We start from the raw sequence: 25,000 nt of genomic DNA, 5'->3' as shown, positions 1-25,000 counted from the left end.
AAGGTAATAAGACGTAGATGGTCATGCAACTCTTAGTCCAAGGGCTGAGGGGAAAGAACTAAGGCGAGCTTTGCAGTCCACCCCACGCAGGACTTCCTAAAACTTTGTGCATGGAAGGGCAAGGAGCCAGAAGCTCCGTCCCCTGCAAAAGCAGACTCAGCCTGGGACCCACTCTGCAGTGGCTCCCTGTGGAAGGGAAGCGAGCCAAGGAGCAGTCAGAGAGGAAAAGCTCAAGTGTGAAGGTCCCCACAACTCTACACGGTGACCCCTTGGTGGAACCAGCTGTGCTGGGCTGACAGCTTTGGGTCCTTTGCACCCATCTGGTGTAGGCACTGGAAGATACCTCATGGCTGTGACAGCCTTGGTGGTCAGCTGGGTCTGCTGATCATTGAAGAGACCCTTCAAAGGGCACTACATACACTTGATGGGCTGCATCTTAGAGACCCTCCTACAAAAGATAACAAAGCTCTCTTGGAGTGAGGATCAGTAAATCCCATCACTGAGACGGCTTCAGAGAAAGCCCTCTGCCACCAGCTCTGCTGCTTTCAACCAGGGACATGAGTTCTGCTGCCAATCGCAACTTTCCTCTTGCCAACAGAGATAATAGTGTGTTGGTCTAAAAAATCCCCCAACTGCTGTCTTCAGCCTGTGTCCAATAGCAGTCAACTTCAGATGTAACAGCACTGATACATTGACAGGCAGACTAGTGGGTTCTTGTACACAAAATACAGCTATAAAATGATGATATCTGCTCCAGTTTGCTTTAATTTTCTAGACCTGGTTTGCTCTTACCTGTATCTGGGAAATTTTCTTATTTACTATTTCTTCTGCATTGTCACATTTAAGTGTAGATAGATAATAATAGCAACTGCACCAGGCAGTCATGAGGATTACTTAACTAATGTTTGTGAAGCACTTTAAGATCCTCAGATGAAAGGGGCTAAGAAATATAATGTATAATTATTATGTATTATTAATAAACTTCTGGCACATTGACAGGAGAGGAAACAACACTTTTTGCCCTGCCTCCCCCTTTTATTTTCTAAAAAGATTTAACTTTTATGCTATGAAGGACAGATTTACCAAAAATTCACAAACAAGTAAACAAGGAGTGAAAGGTCCTTATTCCACCACAGAGGCTGGGTTCTTCTAATAGCAGAGAGCAAACATTTCCTCAGAAAGCAAGTTACACTCCTTTTCTATCCAGACACTTGATGAACTCATAGTTTTGAGAATAGTCAGACATGAAGAAATACTAATAGTGGAAGTGGTCAAATGCGCCAATTACGAGAAGTAAAGAGAGTTTATTTAATGTATGATCACTACAGTTAAGAAAAACATATGATACAAAAGAAAGTAAGTGTGTAGAATGATAGATGAACATTTTAAAATAAACAGAAAAATGACAGCCCTGTGAATAAAGTTTTTCAGAGCTGAGAATGTGCCAGATAAAAATGAAATTCCCAGAAACCTGAAAAAAAACAATCCGAGATGGATTCCCAGGCAGTTTCATGGAAGCATTAAACTCTCTTATGTATTACAGCTGCCTCTTGAATGCTTAGGGCTGGGATCCAGCTGCACCAGAGAAAAAAGTGGTCCAGGGATTAGGGGTGGATTACAGCTCTGTTCCTTGCTCCATCACAGACCCTGAGAAGCCAGTTAGTCCCTCCGTACCCTCTCCAAGTACACTGGGATAATCGCACTGCTCTCCTTCACAAGACAACTGGGAGGACAAACGCTTTACGACACACTTAGATGCCAAGGTAGAGAAAGCTAGGGACCGACAGACGCTGAATCACTGCAGAGAAGGATAAGAAAAGACTGGACACAGTCACATAGAAGGCTCCTCAGGGAACCAAGGAGCTGTTCCTGGTGCTTTGTGCCACAGCATGTTTCTGCTCCCAGTTTATACTACCATCAGATACCACTGCAAGCAGCCAAGCAAAGCATACCTGGCATGTGGAAGAGATTTCTTGTGTCATGGAAAGTGTGCTTACTAGAGCTCCTGCCCACTACAAAAGATTTTAAGTAGTAAGACTGAGACAGACCTCTTTGCTCACATCTTCAATTTATTCTTTTAGCAAAATGAGTATTTTTTAAGAGATACCCACAAGGAATCTTAAGCCTAAAATAAAATTTGGTAAGTATAATCACGTTTTAGAAACATTTTGTCCCTCAGTACCAATCAGAGAGCATTTCTGACATTTATGCTGTTTATGTGCTGCAAATGAGATTTACAGCTCCATTTTGTTCAAAAATGAGCAAGAGCAAATGGACTTAAAATAAAACAAAGCTAATCTGCGCTTTTGGCTAGAGACTCTGCATGAATTCTAGTCCAAACAGCATTGAATAAGTTGAACTCATAATGGAACTGATTATGTACCGCAGAAAAAAAATGAACTTTAAAATTAATTGTTCCTTCCATTGCTTTGACTGTTCTTCCAGCTTTTGTTAGTGACACAAGTTTTTTATCAGATTAGATGGATGCCTGATGGATGTTGCTTTTCACGTGAGGTTTGTCAATATGGGATTCAGGTATCAACAAGTGCTTCAGTTTTTGCTTTGCTCTTGATTTCTCTTGTCCAAACCCAGGTTTCAGACACACAACCAAGCAGCAGAGTGCTGAGTTAAGGCCCCCTTCCCCACGCTGCAGTGCCAGCACCTCAGGAAGAGTCACAAAACATCCACAGCCCTTATTGTTGGACCAGAATAACTGCAAACTTAAGCACAAACACTCACAGGAATCATGACAGGTCTGGGAGAGACTTGTGAATGGGGAAAAGGCAAACATTCCTAAAAAATGTCAATATATCTTCGAGGCCAGGCAGAAGCTGGATGCCAAGGGAAGGGCTGGCTGCCATCATCTCACCTGGAGGTGGCATGGGACAAGTCATACAGCAGGGAGAGGACAATAGTGCAACCTTGTACTCCCAGAGAGAAGCAAACCACAGGGTCTTTCCTCTTTGAAAACCCACATGAAGCTGGAGAGGTGCTGGAGCCCTGGGTTGGAAAGAGATAATTAGGGGCAGATTGGGACATTCAGTAGGGAAAGAGATGGATGGTCCCCCAGAGACCCCTGTTCTTGTAAACCACACAGGATCTTTCCTGACTACTACCTAAAATACACTGAAGGGAGCTCCCAGACTACCCAAAAGCCCATGCTCTGACCAGTTACTGTCCCTCACGTTCACACGGGCACTGGTGCTATCAAAGGTGGCAATTGTTTTGGCTGAGGAGATACTACTCCCATTGAATAAGGTTGCGAGTTGTTCATTACACTTGCTGTGCTCAAAGAGGAGGTGGTTGCTAGGATTACGAGTTTTTAACTGAAAATAAATACCTTTCTTATACAGGTTGATTTTGGTACAAAGTCAGTCCCATTATGGGGGGCAATTTTAAATATATTTCTGTGTGTATACATATCAATATATACTGTATTGGATATGTATTATTACAATTATATAATTCCACAATACTTTTTTATACGTATATAGTCTAACATATGTAGTCTCTTGCTATTCAAAACAGTTAGACAGCATCCCCTCCTTACAGTCAGCATTGCATCAGAGAGTGCTGAAAATGCCCCAGTACAGACCTTTTAGATCTACCAGAGAAAACCTTTCCATTTTTCTGTAGCCACCCATTCCTCAAACATGACAAAGTTTTCCAGGCTGGGCTCACTTAAATAGGAATACCTGTGTTGAAACAAAGTGAGGTTTGATTTCTCACTCCATCCCCTTGGATAAACTGTCAGATGGCTGTCAGCACTTTCCACTGTAATATCACACTGTAGGCAGGAGGCAAGGGCCACTGGAATCTCACGTATACCATGAAAATGTACTGGTGACGTGGGACAGGGGGAAGCCAGGGTGTCCCCCCACCAGCTCTGCCCCAGCCTTCCTCACTGACCTTGGGCAATGATCACCTCTTCACTTTAAGATGGGGATAATATATATATCACAGGTTTGTCCTGGCCTTAAGTAATCCATCTTTTCAAAGCACTTTGAGAGCTTTGCTTGATGAGTATGGACATCATAATACTCATCTGTTCCCATTACATTCAATGGGAGTTCTACCCTCCACAAAAGCAAGGCTGGGGCTGCTGGTGTTAATGGGGGACCTAGAAAATAAATGCACTTGGGATATTTAAATGCTAGTATTTTGGGAGGGGCTATAGTAGGTACAAAGGCACAGTGCTTGTGCAGGGATGCTCAGCACTTTTCCAGGCTTGCTCCAGAATAAAGAGTAGAATTTTTTCATGAAAAAATCAGAAAGAGACCTCACTGAGTCCTGCTGGTAAACGTGTTCAGCTAGTGCCAGATTGTAAAGGAGACAAAGGAGGCTGAGAAAAGCTAGGGTAGCAGAAAGAAACCAGAGACCAGCCAAACTCTAGGGGGGAAGCTTACTACAAGGTTTACTTTTGCTGTACTGAGTAATTGAGAATGCCAGGAGGTGAACATGCAGCTATCACCCCAGGGACTAAACTTAGGGCAAGGTCATCTTAAGGATAAAGAGTGCCAAAGCTAAAGCAGCTCAGGCACAACCGTTAAGCAACGGGTGCAGGGCAGGGATCCCTGAGCTGTTACCAGCTCCTAGGTCCATGGCACAGAGCAACACAGAGCCGATTTACCCACTCAGCCCTTGAAGCAGTTTTGCCCTGTAAGGACAGTGACCTCCAAGCCTGAGCTCAGCTATCGCTGTACTGTGGTGTCAGTGCTCCCAGTCTCAGTGTAACACATGGGAAGCCAACCCAGCCCATGATGGAGCTGAGCCTCTAGACTGAGGAAACAAACTGGGCAACTCTTATAACAGTAAGGGTCTGATCCTTGTCTGCCTCAATGTAGTAGAAGCAGTGACAACATATAGCTTCCATGTATAGCTTCTTCAGAGAAGGCTAGTATTAACGTCTTGCTCACATTCACTGACCACATTGTGCCTCTTCTGTTGCTGCCAGATATCCCCATGGAGTAAATCATATTGACTGTGTTTATTATAAGAACTAAGTGATCAGCTGTGGACTTTCTTTGATGTAAATATTTTGCCATTAGCAAAGACAAAAAGCAACACTCATTATAAAAGTAACACTGGATTATGCCTCTCCATGGGGCTTTTACATCAAGAGAAATGAGAAGGAAATTGTGATCTTCGGGATCACTAGGAACAGGCAAAAGTAGGAAGACAATGGCAAGGATATTTCTCCCACTGTGTAAGAAGAGTTAAATGAAGAACGTGATTTAAAAAGTGAAAAGAACTGTGGTGGGTTTGGGTTTTTTTTGGTTTTGTTTTGTTTTTTTTTTTGTGGGTTTTGTTTTGTTTTTTCTAAGAACACAGCTCCAGAGGGCCTCTGCATAGCTAGCACTGAACACCACTGCAGTCAGTGCACACACATCGGGCACAGCATGCTTGACTTGGCAGCGCATGCAAATGCTTTGCACAGGTACCAGCCGAAGCTGCACCCACACTTTGTGAGCATTACACCACACCGGCATTTCCTGGGTGGATCAGTCCCAGCACTCTTCTTCTGAATCCCATTACTAAGCCTCTGCAGTTACAGCTGAATAAAGCAGGGATTTTCCGTTCTTGCAAGATTTCCTACATTTTTGACTGGTGATGTTGGCACCTTAAATCATGTCTGCTCACAGGCTGAGCAGGATGGGAGAACGCTGAGCAGCAAGGGGAATTAATTTCTCAGGGAGATTTTTCAAAGGTACAAATGAGAGCTGGTGCTTTAAAAATAGCATCGACTATACTTCTATAGCACACATTCTCTAAGGAATTCAGCCCAAGCACATAAGCTTGTCACTTCCCTCCTGAGGCAGGCAGGCACTCTCACACAGATGTGGATGCTTAGGTTCAAGGAGGACCACAGACTTGCTCCAGGCTCTCCTAGCAGAAAGTTACAGATAAATTAAAAATCCAGGAGTGTGTATATATATATATATGTTTATGCACACTATACTTCATGGACTGTATGGCAAGTACATCAAAAGAACTACTAGGCATAACAATTTTAACTTTCCCTTTATAAAATTCTTTAAAGACTGCAAACCTGCAGGCCTGTGTTGTAGACTGCTGAACCCAAACCATTTTCAGGCAGGAAATGCCAGGCAGCTGCCTGCCTGGATCCAAGGGGTGCTCAGGGCTGCAGTAACAGGTCTGGAGAAAGGATCACCTTTGAAGGGTGAGGATCCCACCTGGAGAGCTTAGAACAAGCTTGTTGTTGGCAGATGCACATCATGAAGGAAATAGCATGGGATGTTGCATTAGGGATGTGGAAGACCTACAAGGTGGTGTCATGGCCAGGCTGTCTCCTATGTTACAGGAGCTCCCAGCAAGATTCTTTAGAGCCAGGAAAGAATCACATGACATAATTACCAGGCTGGCAATATTACTAGGGTTCCACACACACCCCTCCCCCCCCAAACTGGGAGTTTAGGGAAGCTGTAATACAGAGGAGTTCTGGGAACTGGCAGCACAGCAATACATTGTGGGAAGGTCATTGGTGAGATAGCAGCAGAGGACACATTGCAGGGAACTGAACGTAGGAATTAGGGCTCCCCAGACAAAAGATTTAAGAAGTTCACTGGAAGGACAAGCACCCAGAAAGGAGCTGCAGGATGAAAAGAGACTGATACAGAACAGCAATTGTTTGTGTGTCTGTAGGACAGTGCTGCGCTAGAAACCCAGTAATAAGCTATAGACCAAAGTGGCAAATCCTTGAACCCAGGGGAAAGGCTTTGGAATGAGGCTCTCCTTTTGAGGATCTCTGAAGACAGGAGTTTACTTTGGATGAAGGGGAAAAGTCTCCTAAATATAGCAGAAAAGCCAAGGCAATAGCTGCATCAGAAAAATGAAAGTCACAGATGCAAACACAATACGGGCAATCCGGCTTTAACAAAGTCAACATCTGCCCTGTGATGGGAGCCTCAGAGACAGACAAGACACAGCTAAGATGTAACCCCTGCAATTAGGGAGAGGGGTTTCCTCTGCTGAATGCTAAATTCAGGCGGGTTTAGAGATGAATGAAAACTGCACGCCATAAGGAAGGGCCAGGAATAGAAAGCCCATGTGGGGGAAGAATGCTCTAGATGTAGCAAATGCATCTCCAAGAGGCTTTATCATTCTTATTTTGTCACTACTATCAACAATAATAAGAAAAGAGCTTACAGCGCAACCTCCCCAATCCCTAAGCAATGCATCCAGAGATTAGCAGCAGAGAGCAGCGGGCAGCTCGAGAAAAGCTGTTCAACAAATGTAGGGGCATGCATAATAAGATTACTGAATTGGAGTTGCATGTTTTCAAGGATAAATGTGATATTATTGCACTGGCAAAGACACAGTAGGGACAGGGGAAAGGATAAGAAATAGCCTGCCAGAATGGAAGGATTGCTGCAGCTGAGCTCCCAACAGGACAGGGACAAGTGGGAAGTGAAGGCAGCGAGGAGCAGAGGAAGTGCACATCCTACTTGACATGCAGATATGCAGAGAAGCTTTTTGCAAAGTGGGTGATGTCATCGTGTTTTTCTCAGCCTTCAGGACAGCAAGAGAAAAATAGATGAAACCAGCACATGCAGAGGAGTCTGTAAGACGAGCAGACTTTTTTTTCCCCACCCCTCCGTGCAACACTAATTACTCAAATATTGCTCAGGGAAATAATTTGTAAGGACTAAAAGAAGAAAGAATTTCCTTTCCTCCTAAGAGTCAAAAAGGGCAACGTTCTTGCAGAGTTGCTGGAAAGGTCCAGGTGATCAGAGGATTTCCAAGACCATATAAGTTAATTCAGATGTTGAGTTGGTCTAATTTGTTATTTGTTTATACTGGAAAACATGGAACAACTGCAGTCTGTGATTTTTTGAGATGCCATGAAGTCTAGTTGGATTTACAGCTAGGCTGGCTGTCCCAAGGGGCATGAATGTCTCACCAGGAGGTGGACCCACAGATCCTAACTAGCTTGGTTAGTAAAAAACAACAGCTACAGAAGGGGCTTCTGCTTTGGAAACTCAGGGCTGCTAGCCAGGTTGTGGGTGACAGAAACCAGCTGCCCAGGCTTAGCCTCGCTGAGTGAAAGGGCAATTATGATTAAAAGCCCAAACCTGAGTGCTGGAAAACAGCTAGCCACTACTGCCCTGACATGGACACTAAGTCCCAAGAAAAAGCAGCAGTTCTCCTTGGCTTCTGGAGAGCTGCTTTTCTTTCCCGAGGAAAGGAAAACTGCCACACAACAAAATGTAATAGCCATTCCAGAAAATATCTGCACCTCATCTTCATCTGGGATAAATCCAGACAGAAGCAAGCACCAGAGACGACTCTATGGTTAAAAATGGATGTTGCAAGTACACCAAAGTACAGGAGGAATGCTATTTTAAAAAAACCAAACAAACAAACCCCCAAAACAGAAACCAACCACTAAACTGTTAAGGGAGACCAGGAGAACGATGAAAATAAACAGGAATATGCAAAACCAGGAAGAGGTGGAAGCATCCACAAAGACTGCAGTGAGTATTTCTCAGGGATATATAGGCAAATAAAGTCACAAGAAGCAGGAGAAACTGATCCTTTAAAATATCTTGTAAGGCTAGAGAGAGAGAAATGAAGAGTTTTATTTAATAACTGCCTGTTAAATATTTTCTCATTTGGTAGAGGGAGAGTTCCTCAGTGCTCAATTTCATGCATAGGGGTTTTCCCACTGGGCAAGGTGAGCGCAGGGGAGTACAGCACAGCAAGTGCCTCCAAGTTAAATGGACTGGGGGTTGAAATGGTTCAGGTGCCTGTTGCACAGTCAGACCATGGAGAAAGGCTGGAGTGCTGCCCCGTGGCTCTACGGCACCTCACACAAGGACAGTGCAGCTTCGGTTACAGATGAGAGGGACTGCAGCATTACAGGAAAGGAGCAAACACCCCTCTGCTAGTGCTGGGAGGTAACAAGGCAGCGAGCCTGGGGCTTTAACAGCTGTCTGCTGCCTCATTGTAGAAATCTGGAGACTCTCAAAGAGTGGGTATTATAAAAAGCTAACAGTGTTCTTTCCGGTCACATACAGGGTGAAGCATCACACGTAAGACACTGCTTGCCATGAGGTGGTTAGTTCAAAAGACGGATTAGTCAAAAGATATGGGTAAATCCTCAGTGGATAAAAGAGCAACAAAAATTAAGGTCTGTGAGATCCTTCATTTCTTATTTGAATGCTGTTTTCCACCCTGAGGTACATCACATATAATTCCTTTCTTAAAAAAGAAAACCAAAACCAACCACAAATAGAAAACAACTCACTCTCTCAGGATTTAACCTGTCCCAGTATAACCATGAGAAGTTCTGCAGTAAGCTGTTATGGAGGAGTCGGGTTAAGTGTTGTGCAGAAAATGTTAAAATACAAACAAATGCCGAGAGCCAGCAAAAAAGCCCATCTCGCTGGAGCAGGAGTCAGACAACAGGGCATGGCTTATAGAGGGATTGCGTTAGGTTTGGGGGACAACCTGCATTTGTAGCCGTTTTCTAGACTTCTTAAAGAAAAGGTGAAGGGAGACCATTGCTTACATTTAAATGGAAAAACCTTTGCACTAAGCAGCACAAGTCTGAAGAAAAAGAATAAGCAAGAGTAGTACAGATTTTCCCAACAGTGATTTTAGGTCCTTCAGTGACAGTCATTAAACCTCAGAATAGTTTACTTTGTTCCCTTTCTATAGGAACGGTTTGAGCTCCCAGACCTGGCAAAGCAGATGGAGTCTAGCTTTAGGAAAGGTGACAGAAGCTCCTGGAGGCCCATGGCCTCAGCGAAAGTGCTCCACTGAGCAGACAGCTGGGGAAAGCTGGCCAGGAGCTATCAGGCAGAGGCTCAGATTTAGAAAATGCAGCCTGAAACAGAGCCTGGGCACAGCTGGTTAGGTCAGATAATGGGTCAGGCTGCCAAGTCCCTCTCCCCACATCTTTCCATCAGAAGACTGGGTCCAGCCTACTCAATATGTGGCATGAATTCTCATGAAGGTGATCAAAGCAAAGGGCATACTCTGGCATGAGAGAAAAGCTATCCACCAGCAGGGAGCAAATCGGATAAAGAATAGGCTTAGCAGCTCTTCTGTCCCTGCCTGGTAAGCTAATTGTTCAGCATGCCCATTTTCCTTGCTACACTTAACATGTGTAGAAATCTGTGATTGGAAACTGCTGGAATATTTGAGGTCTGATAACATACATCACCGTTTTCCTTACAGTAACGAAGTCACAGAATGATAGCTTTAAATGGGAAGGATAATAATGCTTTACCATTCACTCTCAATTAATCCAGAGCTGCAATGCCGAATGCACTTACTCCGAGAATTTTCTCAGAAAATGAAGCTAGAGTGTATTTCATTTATAAATCACAGAAGACACTTATTTGGCAAGAATGACCCCTGCTCATATACGATAAATCATGAACATCAACAGTCTCTAATGGATTTTGAGTCAGTGCCACACACAGCGAAGCCCGGGGCCTGTGTTTCAGGATTCCAGGACTGTGCCAAAGGAGTCTTATAAATGATTAATGCATTCAGCACAGTGTCATCTGTGCCATTGGAGAGAAAAAGACATTCTGGGGCTCCGTTTGTCATTAAAAAAGTGATAATCGGTTCAGCAGCTGACCATGCCTCTCCCCTCCCCCGCCAGAATGAGCCACTTAGCTCCACACTTCCTAAAATCCCTTCCCCAAACTTTCATACATGCTCTTGGTTCATGATGTACAACATTTTGATAAGAGAAAAGAGAGGGAAATAAGTCTGTTCATAAGTAGCCCACCAAAGCCAGATTCCAATGGGATGGAACTAAGGTTTACATTTGCAAATGCACATACAACAGGGAGAAGACATTAAAGAGGTAGCTGGGGCTTCTTTCTACCTCTTTGCCATACTGTGAGGATACCGGTACATAGAAAATTCAAGTTTTGGTCCCTACTGCTCAGTCTCTTATGCTTTTCAGTTATTCATCCCACAGTTTTCAACCTCTCCCCCTTCACTTTTGTCCCCATGGTTACAGAATCATTGTGTTCACAGAGATTTTCCTCACTAAAGAATATGTGACTAACATGAGACAGCTGAATTATCAGAGCCAACTCTGACATTGGTTTCTCCTAACATGGATCTTATCTTCCATACGCCTTCAAATAGATCTGTTGCACTAGCACCAACTTCAGAGTAAGCAGCACTTCAACTATTGACAGAGACAGAGCTGCAGCAGTACTGCACAGGGAGACTTAAATCAGTTAAATGATGAAATTCAAACACTAGCTTTAGCAGACCCACAGCTTAGGAATGCATGATACAAATAACTAGGGGATGTATTTCATCACAAAATTTTAAATTAAGCCCTAGAAGGGAAGGCATTCTTTCCTGACCAGACCTAGGTCTAAGAGTTCAAGTAGATTTCCTCTTCTTAAAAGCCAGTTTGGTTAAGCAGTAGGAGACACGCATGTTTTAGGCCCAAAGAAATCTCTAATACAAAATGCGCTAAGACAGGCCACTGGATAACAAGTCTACAACCTCCAGCCACTGCAATCAGTGAATGCTGACCCACAGGTCAGCAGAGCTGCTCCCACACTGAGCAGCCTAGGCTGCCCCAGGGAAGCTCAAACTAGACCCTTTCCAAACTACACCAAAAAGATACAATAAACCTTGTTTGCGTCTGGGAGGCCTTTCTCCCCTTCAGTCACAGCATCCATCCAGCCACAAGTGCCCAGATGCTACAGCAAGAGTAGCAGGGCAATACCTCACATAAGCATCACCACAGTCATGAGCCAATACAGGCAAGACTTGACAAGAAACGTGGAGATCTTACCTTGGCCGCTACAGAGGAGTTGGGCTTCTCCAGGAGGTCCCAGAGCTTTTTCCTTTTGTCAGCACAGCAAGTGTTATCAAATTCCTCCCCTTCCCTTTCCCTCAGCGTCTCGGCTTCTCTCTTCAGCTCCTCGTTCATCTGCTCCTTCTTCTGATGGTAGCGGGCCTGGCAGCAGGACTCCAGGTAGATCTCATCCACCCCCCAGTAGTCCAGCTCCTGGCTGAAGGACAAGGCGCACATCTCCTCCATCATGTGCAGCTTGCCAGTACGGTAGAAGTTCAAGATTGAGGTGAATGCCCCGGGATGCCTGTCGAAGAAGTACTCATTCTCCTCCAGGTTGTAGTCATCACAGATCTCCATGAGGGAGTCGTGTGTGTTGCAGTCTCTGAGCTTACCCAGCCTGGTCCGCGGCAACCTGTCCAAGGTCCGCCAGAGAACCTCGTGGGCCAGCCCCCCCACGTTGAGCTTGACCCTTCGGGAGCAGGCCTTGCTCCTGACGATCTCCGTGGGGTCCGGAGGCAAAGAGGTAGTAGAGCGAGATCCATGCTTATTCATCCCCAGAGGCATCGCTGGTCCCCCTCAGGCTGGACGCTCCAAGGTGCGGCGCGGGGCAGGGCGTGCGGGGGCCGGCTCTCCTCACCTCTCCTTCCCCTCCATGCCCCAGAGCTGCAAGAGAGGCCGACCATGGGTCCCCGCCCGCTGACCTCCGCGCCCGCCGCCGCCTCGGCGCGGCCTTATCCACGCGCGGGGGAGCCACCGGCCCCGCTAATCTGCTCAGGGGGCGGCGGTGGCGCTGTCCGCCCGGGCGGTGCTGAACCGCGCTGCGCCGGCCGGGCGCTGTCCGCGCCCGCGGTGCTGAAGGCCGCCCGCTCCCACGTGTCGGCCCGGGCGCTGCCGCCGCCGAGCTCCCCCGGGCGGCAGCCGGGTGTCCCCGTGTCCCGTCCCCCCCCAACCCCTCTCCCCCGGCGGACCCCCGCCTCTGCCCGGCAGGGTCGCTTGCACACCCCGTCCGGGGGAGCTGCGGAGGCTGGGCACGGCCCCGGGAGTCTCTGCTAGCAAAGGGCTGGGAACTGCTGACTGATAGGGGAGGGCACAGAGCTCTCCCGAGCACCGCTCAGCAATGCGCCCCAAAAGGCGGCGGGCCGCTAGTCAAGGCTGGGCTGGCACGTCGTCCCCCGTCCCGGAGCGGCCGGCCGGGAGCGCACCGGCCCCGCCACGGCCGTCCCCCGAGCACCCGGCTCCGCCGCCGCTCCTTCCCGCAGAGGGGCCCTGCCGGACCGCGGACGCCGGGTGTCCCTACGACCCGGCCGGGGCAACCCCCCTCCTCGGAGCCGGCGGTGCCCCCCCGCTCTGCCCAGCCGTGGAGGCTGCAGGGAGAGACGGAGGCTTTTTGTAACTCCAGCCTTGCAAATTTCCCCGAGGAAAGAGCTGGGCAAGGGAAAAGGGGGTATTTCCAGCCACTCTGACGACGCACTCTACCTCTCCGGGCTGCCCAGGAATGCCGCCCCACACACCCCACGCCGACCTCTGCAGAACAGGGAAATCAACGAAAACCGGAATAAGGAAAAAACCCGAGCCTTCCTTGCAAAGCCGGCGGGCTTGTGACAGCCCTGAGCACTGTTGCTTACACAAGATGGCACGAAGAGAAACCCCGGCGCAGAAAGGAACGGCTCCTCCATGCCCAGCCGGCACGGCTCCGGGGGCTCGGCCCCTCTCCCCGCCGATCCAGGTGTGTGTGTGTCCCGTCCCCCTCCCCAGCCCCAAAACCGAAATACCGCCGCTGCCTCCGAGCCGCCGCCGGGTCTGCTCCCCGGCGCACACGGGGGAAGGCTCCCCTCCCTCGGCCCGAGCCCGGCCCGCACCTACCTCCTCCTGCGGGCTCCCAGCGAGGCGGTGCGGGGCTGTGCGGGGCCGAGGGCGGCTACATCCTGCGGCGGGGCGGGCAGCAGGGGCGGCCCCGCTCGCATCCCCCCGCGGGCAGCCTCAAGGCGGAGGGATGGCGGCCGCGCTCCCGGCTGTCCACGGAGCCCGGGGGGAGGGGAAGGGAAACGAGGTAAGTCGGATCCCTCGGCAGGAAGCTTTCCAAGGCCTTCCCTCGGCTGCGGCTCCTCACTCCTGCCTACAGACAACGCCGAAGCCGCATCTGCCCCCCCCCCCCCCCCCCCCCCCCCAGCCCTCTCTCCGTGCAGACACAAAGGAAAGCTCCGGTACTTCCTTCTGCCGCCTCGAAACGGAGATCAACAAGTCTAGTCTGAACCTCCAGCTTTTCCCTGCAATTCTGTCCCGGAGTTGTTTGGAGTGAATTGGAAGTTGGGGGTGGAAGAGAGGAAGGCAGCTCCACCGTGAGCTGGGATGCAGCATTGCAGGGAAGGTTAACGCTTTCCTGGCCGGGCCCCGCCGCCCCGGGGCTGATTTACAGCGGGGGAGGCGCCTGGAACAGACCTAGCACCGGGGGGAGAGCCGCAGCATCCCTCCTTAGGAGGACGGGGCTATTCCCACCATCCTCCAGCTCCCGGTGGTATCACCCGTAAAAATAGGAGCAGGGATTGGTGCCAGAACAAGAGCGATGAGCAGAGAGCGCTGATAAGCCGGCTCAGCAGGGCCCCTATCGCTTCCCAGGCCCTGCTTGCTGTGCCGGGAGCAGCTGAGCTCAGCGAGGCTGTACATCACTCTTGTGTGCGAGGAGTGAACTGGGCCCTCATCCTCACCCCAGCAGCCCCCCATCAAAGCAAAGAGCCTGTTCTCAGGAGGGTTGCATATATTTGCAGATACAGATAGGAGGAAGAGCAGTGGATCTCTCCTGCTGATTAGGACTATAAATATTTTTTAAAAAATTATAAATATAATAAAAATAATAATACTAACCTGAAAACGCAGCAGAAACAGAAAAGGGTGACTTTCCAGGCAACAGCATGGCATTCAAAGCATCCCTCTACCACTCTGTCCTTCTTGCCTTCCTCCTTCGCTCCCAACAGGGGAAATGGACCTCACCAGGAGCCTGGAGCTCCATTAGCACCATTTAATGGGTACATTAGCATCACTTAATGCAGTTCATCTGCTTAGGCTGGTGTATCAGAGGTGCAGCAATGCTCGTTAGCCCTTTCTCCTCTTGCATTGATTGACCATGGCTCTTGGACTCTAGTGACAATTCCTACTACAAGGTTTCTAAAATAGGAGCCCGGTGTCTGATTTTATGTGATTAACTAGGGAAAAAGACTCTCAGTGCTGCTTTTCCCCACTTTCTATTCTTCTCTCCCTAGCCCCCACCTGGCTCCCATTGCCCAGCCTACACAATGTCAATATTATGCTATTATATTTGGTGTTTGAATGTCCACATCTTCCTTAGAGATAGCTTTCTGAAATCCCAAACAGTGTTTGTTTTTCTCCAGTACCTCCTACAACTGTATGTCATCTGTATATTTCAGAATTTCTTACAAGGAGAAGTGGGTCACTACCTTCCTTTTGCAGATGAGGAAATTAAGATATAGAAAAGCAACATCACCCAGAGGGGAGGTGGAAGGAAGAACTGGGAATAAAACTTGTTGACCAGCTTAATCCCAGCCCAGGGCCCCTCCACTGAAGTAGCTCCCCCTGCCCCATGAAAACCTACAAGCGGCACCCAGAGCACTTCAGTTCTCCTCTTACTTTCTCATTCTTTCACCTCCAGACCCTAGTTTACTCCTCTTGCAACAGAGATTAAAACCTCTGATCAGGGCTAGGAAGCTAAATCTGTTAATGATTACCAAGTGCTTTGAAAATTCCAGCTGGCAGGTGCTGTAGGAGAGCAAGTTATTTGTCTGTTAGCACTGGCATCCAGGGCACATTATCTCCCCTTGTGACAGATGCAGGCCACTCTTCTGCGGGAAGAGGATGCTGGGAGGGAAAATGACAAGTAGCCTAATGCAGGGAGATGCATCAGATTCAATGCAGTTAAATCACTGGGAGAGAGGCAACTCGGGTTTATTAGCAGGGCATTTGTATCTTCCTGCATCACTCTTGCTACCCTGCCAATGTCATTCACGTGTTCTGCCAAGAGGCTGGAGAACCAGCTGTGGAGGGGGGCACATGAAGGGGCATTATGGAAGTACAGACTCCTCCACTGCTGCGTGCCCACCCTTCCACCCACGCAGTCCTGCCAGTGCTGAAAAATCGTACTGGAGTCTCAGGTAGAAGCTGCGAGAAGGAGCCCTGCCCAGGGCAGACCCTCCAGCTGGCTGTGCCTGGGGGTGATCCAGGAGTCTGGGCAGAGGAGAGGACGTTTCCACCCCCAGGACATCTGTTCCCTGCAGCATTTCTTGTCCCACGATGGAGAGTTTGTCAGCAAGGGGCAGTGCAGGCCTGAGGATGCAGAAATGTGCAGCCTGCTCGCTCTTCTCCAAGGTTATCTAACCTACTCTTGGTTTGGATATTCCTTTCAATTGATATTTTTGTACCCTGAGCTTCTGCAAACTTAATTTATGGTTTGTTATTTCCACAGCCCATGGAACCAGCCAAATGTTTGAACGCAGTCCGTGGCAAACCCTGTTCCTTTCCAGGTATTACAGCAGTTATTGACAAGGAAACACCCTAAACCTCAAGTACTTTAGAGGAAATGTGGAGAGTATGGCAAATATATGTTCTCCTGGGCTCACAGTCAGTGGTATATACATATCTGGATCTCATCTGCCAGGCAGAAAACCTCTGTAAGACAGTGTTTGTTGTGCTACAACATGACAGGGAAATAGGCTGAGCCTAAATGTGGAAATATCCCTCTGCTGATCTGCAGTGACTCCTCTGCCTGCATAAGGAAAAGTATCACATCTTCAGAGACACCCACACCTATACAATGGTCTGGCATCTTCCTGCCCATCCTGCAAAGCAAGAGGGGAGGTTGATTTACATCATTTTACTGGTCACAGAAAAACAAACGACTGTGAGAGAAGGAAGGCTCCTCGCCCGTAAACAAGCGCTCAGCCCTGTCACAGCAATGGTATGTGGAACAATGGGTTTCCAGCAGAGATGGGCACAGCAGCTTTGGTGGCCCACGAGTTTTGGCTAGTTTCTGATGCTGAGGGGATGCTGGGTTTCATATTCTAAAATGAGCTATAAGATGTAACAATAACCCGTATTGTTCTTGCAGCCCAAGGGCCTTGTACTTGTCCTCGTGAGTGGGAAAGACAGTCATACACAATAAGCTGTCTCCATTACAGAGTGTTTCCTATTATGTAGCCGTAAGGATTCCCTTAGTTTCCAGGGATATTCTTTCCAGCCTAGAAACACTTTAGGTACAATGGAGATTTTCTTCTATAGTCCAAAATCCTTTCCCTTAAATGGGAAAAAAAATTATCAGGTTTCTTGGCAAAGATCTGTAACAAGTGTTGAAAAGTGCAAAAAGAACTGAGATACATAGTGTGAAGTGGCATGTGCTACTGACAGCCCAGGAGCGTGGAAATACTGGAATACCAGGGAAAAATACTGGAAGCAGACAGCAAAATACAGTCCAAAAATGAACCTTAAAGAGACAAGGCTCTCCTCGAAAAACCCAGGCAGAACTTGGATGGCAACGTCAGCAGCAGCTGGGCTCCATCATCACATTCTCCCTTGCTGAAAGCCCTGTTCAGAGGAGTTCAGCTGTAGCTGCCAACCTACGCTGCTGCAGGGGAGCAGGCTCTGTGTGCAGGGGGAAAGCCTTGGTAGCCACAGCTTTCCTGGCCCCTGGCCTGTACCCCCAGCACGCTCCACCATTCACTCTTGCCCTCTACCAGCTCCTCGTCTCACTGTGGTGAAATAAAGCCTTTCCCAAACTGCGTATGTATAAGTCCGTAACAGCTCGTTGGTCCCGAAAGAAGGGCCTGACCTCTGCCATGCTCTTTGAGTCCTCAGAGAAGCTCCAAAGGATCTGGGAGGCCTGAGCTGCTGGACTGGATATCTGCAAAAGCAGGAGATGGAAGGAGGAAGAGCAGAGAGGTCTCCACGGGGACCGAGGAACCAGAGAGCAAATGCCCCTTGGCAGAGGGCAAAGTCTCCAAAGACTGTCTCAGCTGTGGAAGAGAAAAGGCAGGTGAGGGCAGCCCTCTTTTGTGTTTGGGAGGACAGTAGCCACATGGGAACCCTGTCCTGTAAAGAGTTGAAGTTTTCAGCTCACCTAAACTTTTCAGATGCATTCTGAATTCCCAGGAGTGCCCAAAGTCATCCCCCCCTCCCCGTTGCAGGCAGGCTTCCCTCCCTCCTGCTTCCTCGAGGAGGGGCCGACCAGAGCTGCATCACCTCTGCAGCTTTGACCTTTGCCTGGCACAGCTCTGCAAATGGCTGTTGGTGCTTAGTCAGCCTTAAGCTCCATTGGCCTTCGGGAAGGGGGCAGGAAACACACCAGTGCAAACTGGTCATCAGAGAAGTTTCTGGTTCAGGTTCCCACAAAGCACATTCAGAGCCACCCCCCTTGGCTCCAGCTTTCTGCCTTTGCCAGGCTGTGCACTTCCTCCCACGCATCTGTTAAGTCTCCTCTCTGCACCCACTGACCACAAACACACACCCCGCAGCTCGTCTTTCCAAGGATGCCTCCATCAGACTCACCTTTCCTTTTATCTTGATGAGGATGAGTCTGGGGCACTGACTGAAAGCTGTGGAAGCACCAGCCAATTCCCTAAGGTGGCCAGGTATGTAAAACATCACCTCCTGACTGCGTCTGTCTTGTTCACATTGGGTTTGAGACCAAATACTATTACTTCAAGGAGGAAAAATACACAAACTTTTCTGCTCATTGAGGAATAAAAAGCCCTCAATGGTGTGCTTTGTCCCTATTACCCATCTGCTAGGGAATTTGCAAAATGACCAGAGAAATTAATTTTCTCCTATCTGTCAATACCATAGGCCAAATCCTTGGGGCCCCACGTCCCCTTCCTGCCCAGGAGGGACCGGTGGCATCACCACTCTGCCAGTCCCTGCACCCCATGGAGGGGCCGGGGGGACATTTTATCCTCCCAGCTTGTGCTGTTCAGGCAGGCCTGGCACCAAGGGAAAAACAGCCACCTATAATACATTATCTAACATTTAGCTTTAAGCACCAAGCTCTGTAAAGCAATTTGACTTGCTATATTATTCAGCAACTGCAGATTTATTAGCCCCTGAAGGGCTGGAATCTCGCGTTAGTCACCTCGCCATCAGTCAGGAGGGAGGGCAGCAGAGCTAGAGGGGTCGGACAGTCTTTGCAGTGGTGGAGACGTGACCTCTCTCTCACAGGGGTGACCAAGTGCCCATCCATCCAGGCTGCTTTCCGCCCAGCTGCTGAGGACTGCAAACAGCCCTGCAGCCATTCACACCCTTCGGGGTCTGTGGCACACCAGCCCCGTTCTGACTGCAGGCAGACTGGGCAGTTTTTTGGGAGAGCCAGGATCCAAGACCTAGACACGGTATTATTCCCAGGAATTCATGGGCAGGAGGCCCTGCCTGCCCTCCCTAAGCTCCCCTCAGCTGCTGGAGGGATCCCAGCCATGGGGGGACCTTCCCTGTGGGGAAAACCCCTTGCACAGCCAGGCGAGGGGCTGCAGATGTGGTGGGGCAGCTGCTGATGCAGGCACCAAAATTAAGCCCCAGCTCTGAAGAGAAGACATAAGTAGGGATGTAACGGGAACCGTTGATCCTGCCATGTTTGCCACCAGCCTTGCCCTTTACACACTAGTCTCGCAGATTCAGAGGCGATGGGTGCTGTTTCTCTCCCTGGTTTGGGGGAAGCCTGACTGCTTTAACCAGCATTTGGAGAACCAGCCTGCTTGAAGCGTGTCGCAACAGGCGGTGGGGAGCCCTTGCCTGCTATGAAGGGTAGGAGTGCTGAGAAAGAGCAGCGGGGGAAATGAGTCCACCTTCCCCTAATACAGAATATGCTGGCCCGACTGTTTCAGGAAAGGCTTTTGGCAACAAGACTCCAAGCGGCATAGTTAGCAGTTGGGTCTGCTAAGGAGCTCTCCCGTTCCAGTCCCTGGCAGCATCTTCCCAGCACGGTTGAAGCAAACACAAGCAATGTTGCAAAGGAGCCAGGGCTCTGAAGGGCACTCCAGGATGCGGCTGCTCACAGCGTCCTCGCAGCAGAGGAGGAAAAGTCAGGTCTCCTCCCTAAACAGCTTCCACCTGAGCTTGGGGACATAGTTCCTTGTGGCAACAAGGTAGCTGTGTCCTGAACATGTTCCTGCCAGGATTCACTACAGCCCCACAGCCACCCAATTTCCATCCCCGGCCCATCTTTTGCCCAGCCCCAATTTATTAAACACAGGCTGAGGGCTCAGCCTTAGAGGCAAAGCAAACACCTAACTCAGCCAACAGATAAAATCTACTTCGGGGTCTAATGCTGGAAAAATGCCATCACTTGAATGTCCTGAAGCATGGCAAGTTTTCTCAGGATAATGAGAGTAAGAATTGCTCTGCTCTTGCATATGCTGATCCTAAAAGGACTCTGCAGTCAGAGAGCAATTTCAGATGGTTCCTGGGAGGAAAGTACCATAATATCCTCTTTCAGACTGAGGGAAATTGAGACTGAGAAGGATTAAAGCAACCCGTCAAAAGCTGCATGGGGTGGGGGATGAATGAGCAGCTAAGCGTCCTTTAAATCTTAAGAGCTATCCTTTAGTGATTCCTACCAAGATTGTTTGCCTTGTCACTGTTATTGCAGCTAACGGGGAGCACGTTTGTCAGAGGCTCCTGCCATCAGTGGCAGAAGCTTTTACAAGAGTCGCACGCCTCGGTGAGAATAAGGCTGGTGGGGGTACCCAACAGTTTAAGGGTTTTGTTGCTCATCTTTTATGAGGAACTGGCAGAAAATAGGCAGGATTTGAAAAACTTGCATGAACCCAGCCCTTCTTGGCCATTCCCTGATCTCAATTGCCCTAAGCCTTGAGTAAACACGCTCTTCCTTCTCCCCTCCTTTGTGCCATTCAACAACAAACATTGAACAACATTCAGTGAAAGCTGAAGCTGCTTTTGGGGTCAGGAAGCCTCATGCCAATGGCTGCAAAGTGACATGGAGGGGGTCAAATCTAATTTCAAGCAACTACTTAATGTTATTGCTGGTACTAAGGGCGCCTAGCTCCCCTGGGGGCAGGTCCTAGAGAAAAGGCTGGGTGTCTTGCGCCACTGACAGGGCTGGCTCCTTGGAGGGGGGAGAGCTTTGGTTTCAGTGACATCCAGCCACAGCTGCAGGAGTAGCAGAAATTGTCTCTAGGAAGGGTCACTTCCAGCCTTTCTTGGGTTATTTTGCATCTGTAACTTGTCTTTAATAAAATACCTTTTAATTTGCAGGATTATGAAGATCATTTTAAAGCAGCTTATCTAACACTCTGTTCTCCTTCCCTGTTTTTCCCCAAAGTGTTTGTGGGCGATGCAGAAGGCTGCAATAAGCCATTCTTGAAGGCTGTCTCGGATTAAACTTCTTCACATGGGACAGCACTACTCCCCATGAATTTTAATGAGCTCTTCCAAACATGCCCTTTTTGCTGTACGCATGAGTTCTGCAGGGGAATAATACCCAGCACCAGCTAACCAAAAAGAACAAATTGGATGTAATCGTACAAACTGAAAACACTGCAATAACCTACCGAAAATGCAGCTCTGCTTCCTTGATCTCGGCAGGAGCGGAGGATGCTGAGAGCAGAGCGGGTGTTGCCGCAGTGCCCAGCTCGGAGGGTGCTGCAGGTCTGGATTTTGACACCAGGCTATTGCACAGTGCCCATGGGGAGCACAGAGCGGTAGAGCAGGATTGGGAAGAGCCAGCAATGGAGCAAGGAGTTATCTGGAGCTGACCAGGAGGAGGACTGGAGGATGGAGCCATCTTAAGATGGGATTTTGCTGTCCAAATTCCTCACGATAACACAGAATTAAGAGTTCTGGTGAATGCTTTATTTTCTGCAAAAAGCAGTTGCAATGCAGCTTTTCTGTAAGGCACATTAGGCTTCTTCTGTGCAAAGGGCAGAGGATCTGGCAGGAAGGCCTTTAAAATCCCTCCCTATGCTCCTGCCAGCTCTGGAGGGGGATTCAGCAGGACTCATGTGGAAGACAGAAATTATTATCACCTGGTTTTAAGCAGATGAAAAGACTCGGTCTGGCTAAACTCCTGCAGCTTTGCAGGTGGTGAGTGCCTTTGGGGAGCAGCAGTCCTGGGTGCTCCCACCCACCTGCTCTTCAAATCTCTGCTGGCTGGGAAGGGCAAAGGTCCAAAAGGAAAGGGAGAAAAGGCCTCAGGTTAAAAAGCAGCAGCGTGACCCCAAACTTGGGAAGCTTTCCTGTTCCGTGCAGCGGCATGGCGGTCACAGGTGCCCTGCAGAGGATGTCACACCCACGGGGCAGGAACACCCAGCCCAGCGAGCCACATCACGGAGGGCTGGTTTAAGTGCAGTGATGAGATGTGAAGGCTTGACCTGGTCACAGGCTTCACTAACTCAGGACAAACTCCTGTCCGCATGTCCTCCCTGTCTTTCAAACTGCAAGCTTCTGACTCCCCCCACCCCATTCACACAGTCCCTGGCACAGCAAGGTTTCTCTCCCTGCTCCTAGCATTTATGTTCTGCTGTTCCACTAACTGAAGTAATACCTATAGCAAAGATTCCTCAGGATTATCATAATGGAGATTTTTATTTTAAGAGAATTGTCAGCTACCTACCTTTGTCTTTTTCCATACATTAAATATTAACAACCCAGCCAGCATAATGTAAAATTTAAAAGGCCCTCAGTTCAAGCAGTTACGCCCCAGTAAATCAGGAAATCCCAGCAAACTCCCAAACTTCTCACCCACCGTCACGTTTGAAGAGCAAGCAGCCATTTCAATATTTCACAATTGTTCTCCAAAATCCTTTGATGGCCTTGCAAGTTCAAGCTCAGCCTGCATTTTCAACCTACCCCCTCGCTCCTGATGGGATGCAGAAGGCGGCAGAGCACCCAGCCATAGCCCCGGGCAGCCACTGGCCCTTGGGGGCTATGTAAGGCTGCTGAGGGGTGACCCACTCACACCTCCACCTTGGGGATCACCACAGCTAGAAACACTGATATCCTCTGCCCTAGCAGGTGATGTTAGGGGATATCCACCTTCCCTCTTCGATCTCAACGCAGAGCAAGTCCTCTGCACGTGCTGTCTCTGCTCATAGGCCATTGCTTGCTTGTTGGAAGGAACGAGGTGTTTCTCCACCCCTCGCACACCTCCTGCATCACCCTGCGTGCTGGGGGAACATAAGACATGTGGAGATGTTCTCCAGTTTTCTTCAACGCCCTCACCCTGTCTCTATTTTCTGGCCTGTTTGCAAAGGTTCAACCACAGTCTTGCACTGGAAAACCAAAGGTGAGCAAACCGAGCCCATCCCAGCACTTGTTTGGCCATCTTACAGATAGCTGCTCTTCAGAGAGTGTCTTTTTCTCTTGCACATAAAAAGTGAAGCTGGTTCTCCATCAAAATCAACAGAGGAGGTTAATTAAATACCTCTGCTCAGCAACACATCAAAACCTCCTCCTCCAGCCCAGCATGTGTGCAGGTGATCTTTGCCTGCCTTGCCCAGACCAATCCCTTTGATATGGGAAGGGCTGTGCAGGGAGCTCTTAAGGAAGCCAAGCAGCAATTCAGCGCTTCTGATTACCAAGGGCAACACAAGTATCATTTCAATAGATCTTAAGCTCCATAATGCAGCTACAATTTATTCCTAGGCCAAAGCTATTTGTCCTGCATGGGCGTTTTTCTCCTTTCTGTGGAAAAAGTCCTGGTAAAAGGTGAATTGACTTCTGGGGTGCCACATGTGGCTGCACAAACCCTTCCTGCCCTGGTCTTTGCTCTTCTGAACCCTGCTTTCAAAGGAAAGGAGGAAGGGAGATGGATGGCAGCAGTTGGGAGACTGATGTGGGCTGAGTGAATCCCAGGGGCTGGGGGCTGCAGGGAACATGCTGCCTCTGAGAGCAAATGCCCGGGGTCCCAGCGACTGCTTTTCCAGTTAAAGCAGCTAATAGCCCCCAGGAACACTGCAGACAAGGGAATTCAATAAAGATACATTGTAAAAAGCACAATTTTTGAGCTTGCATAGTTTCTTCTGGGTAATAAATTTAAGTATTTTATTCTGTAATAAAAACTAGATTTGCTTGAAGCGTCCGTAACAATAACTTGGGGATAGCTCAGCTGTGCTGCTTCCCTTGTGCTGGGTGCTAGCAGCTCTTCTCCACCGCTTCTCTATGGCTGCTGAGATGGCATTGGCCACTGACGGGTCCCTGTAGAAACACCCATCAATGGGTCCTTTAAGTTAAGGAGCATGTCCTACTGCAGCCATGCAAAAACCTGAAGTAATGTTGCACAGGAACAACTCACCCCGGCAGTCCCAGACCGCTGAGCATGTGACATCAGAAACCCTGTCCCTTGGTGTCTCTTTCCTGCCTACTGAAGAACGTTCACCTCGTACCAATGTGTGTGCAGAGAGGATGTGCACCAGTTGTCTTGCTGTAAAGTCAGAATCAACAATGTGAAAAACAGGTCTCAAAGTATCTATTCTTAAAGCATTGATCTTCATGGATTTTAATTTAGTAAAGCAAGAAAGACCAGTTCAATTTTGCAAGAAATGGACTAAAACAAGTCTTTCCCTGTGGAAAAAGATTAATTAGGATAGGAACAAGCACAAACAAGCAGCAATGTCTGGGGAACTATCCCAGAAACTTCAGTGGTTTGCTTTACAAGTCTTTGCAGTGCAATCTGAGACCAGATCTCCCAACCATTTGCTTGATCAGGAGAAATGTGATGCTCCAGCCCTAATATGGACTAAAGCACATTTTAGGGGGGTGACTTTGTAGATACAAGCAAATCCTTTGGCCTGCTCACAGTTTCCAGGTTTAAATGCAGTCTTTCCAGACCCTGAAGGAGCACCCCCAAAAGAGAGCAGGAGGCTGTCTCGGCACTGAGCAGCTGGAAAGCTGCAGTCTGGGAGGAGATGTACTTTCCAGCCAGTGCCTTGCAGGAGGGCACATACAAACACTGGTAATTACAGGCAAAACAAGCCCTAGTCCTTCAGTGCCTTTGTGCTAGGTATCACTGGGCTTACCAAAGGCACTGGAAAGTCCTGCTTGGCTCTCAGAGAGAAACAGGTCTCCCCAGGTTTGGAATAAAGGGTAATGAAATCAGCTGCCTTCTCCTCCTCTTCCCTGCTTCAAACATAACTGGTCTGTCAGGGGAAAACTGCACGGGGCAGCAGCTCCCCTGGTGCTGCGAGAAGG

The 25,000-nt window shown here is 48.7% G+C and overlaps 1 protein-coding gene and 1 long non-coding RNA gene across 3 annotated transcripts in view; one reads left to right on the top strand and one right to left on the bottom strand.

Moving 5' to 3' along the window:
- The window catches only part of KCNB1 (potassium voltage-gated channel subfamily B member 1), a 137,466-nt gene extending 122,931 nt beyond the window's left edge, over positions 1-14,535 (bottom strand). The window contains exons 1-2 of one of the 2 annotated variants that reach the window (XM_030009180.2): positions 13,667-14,535; positions 11,801-12,466 (exon numbers count right to left, since the gene is read on the bottom strand). In XM_030009180.2, coding sequence (XP_029865040.1) covers positions 11,801-12,367 — 567 coding nt within the window. In that variant the 5' untranslated portion in view covers positions 12,368-12,466; positions 13,667-14,535. Of the gene's footprint in view, positions 1-11,800; positions 12,467-13,428; positions 13,630-13,666 lie in introns of those variants that run through there. The other variant, XM_030009181.2, reaches the window with a different exon arrangement.
- Positions 13,444-17,586, top strand: LOC115339339. Its single transcript, XR_003922688.1, has 2 exons — positions 13,444-13,529; positions 16,278-17,586. It is a non-coding gene; the product is annotated as an uncharacterized LOC115339339 (long non-coding RNA).
- The last annotated feature ends 7,414 nt before the right edge of the window (positions 17,587-25,000 follow it).

The sequence above is a fragment of the Aquila chrysaetos genome, chromosome 3, assembly GCF_900496995.4.
Source record: "Aquila chrysaetos chrysaetos chromosome 3, bAquChr1.4, whole genome shotgun sequence".
Taxonomy (NCBI): Eukaryota; Metazoa; Chordata; class Aves; order Accipitriformes; family Accipitridae; genus Aquila; species Aquila chrysaetos.
This window is presented reverse-complemented; position numbering and strand designations above follow the sequence as displayed.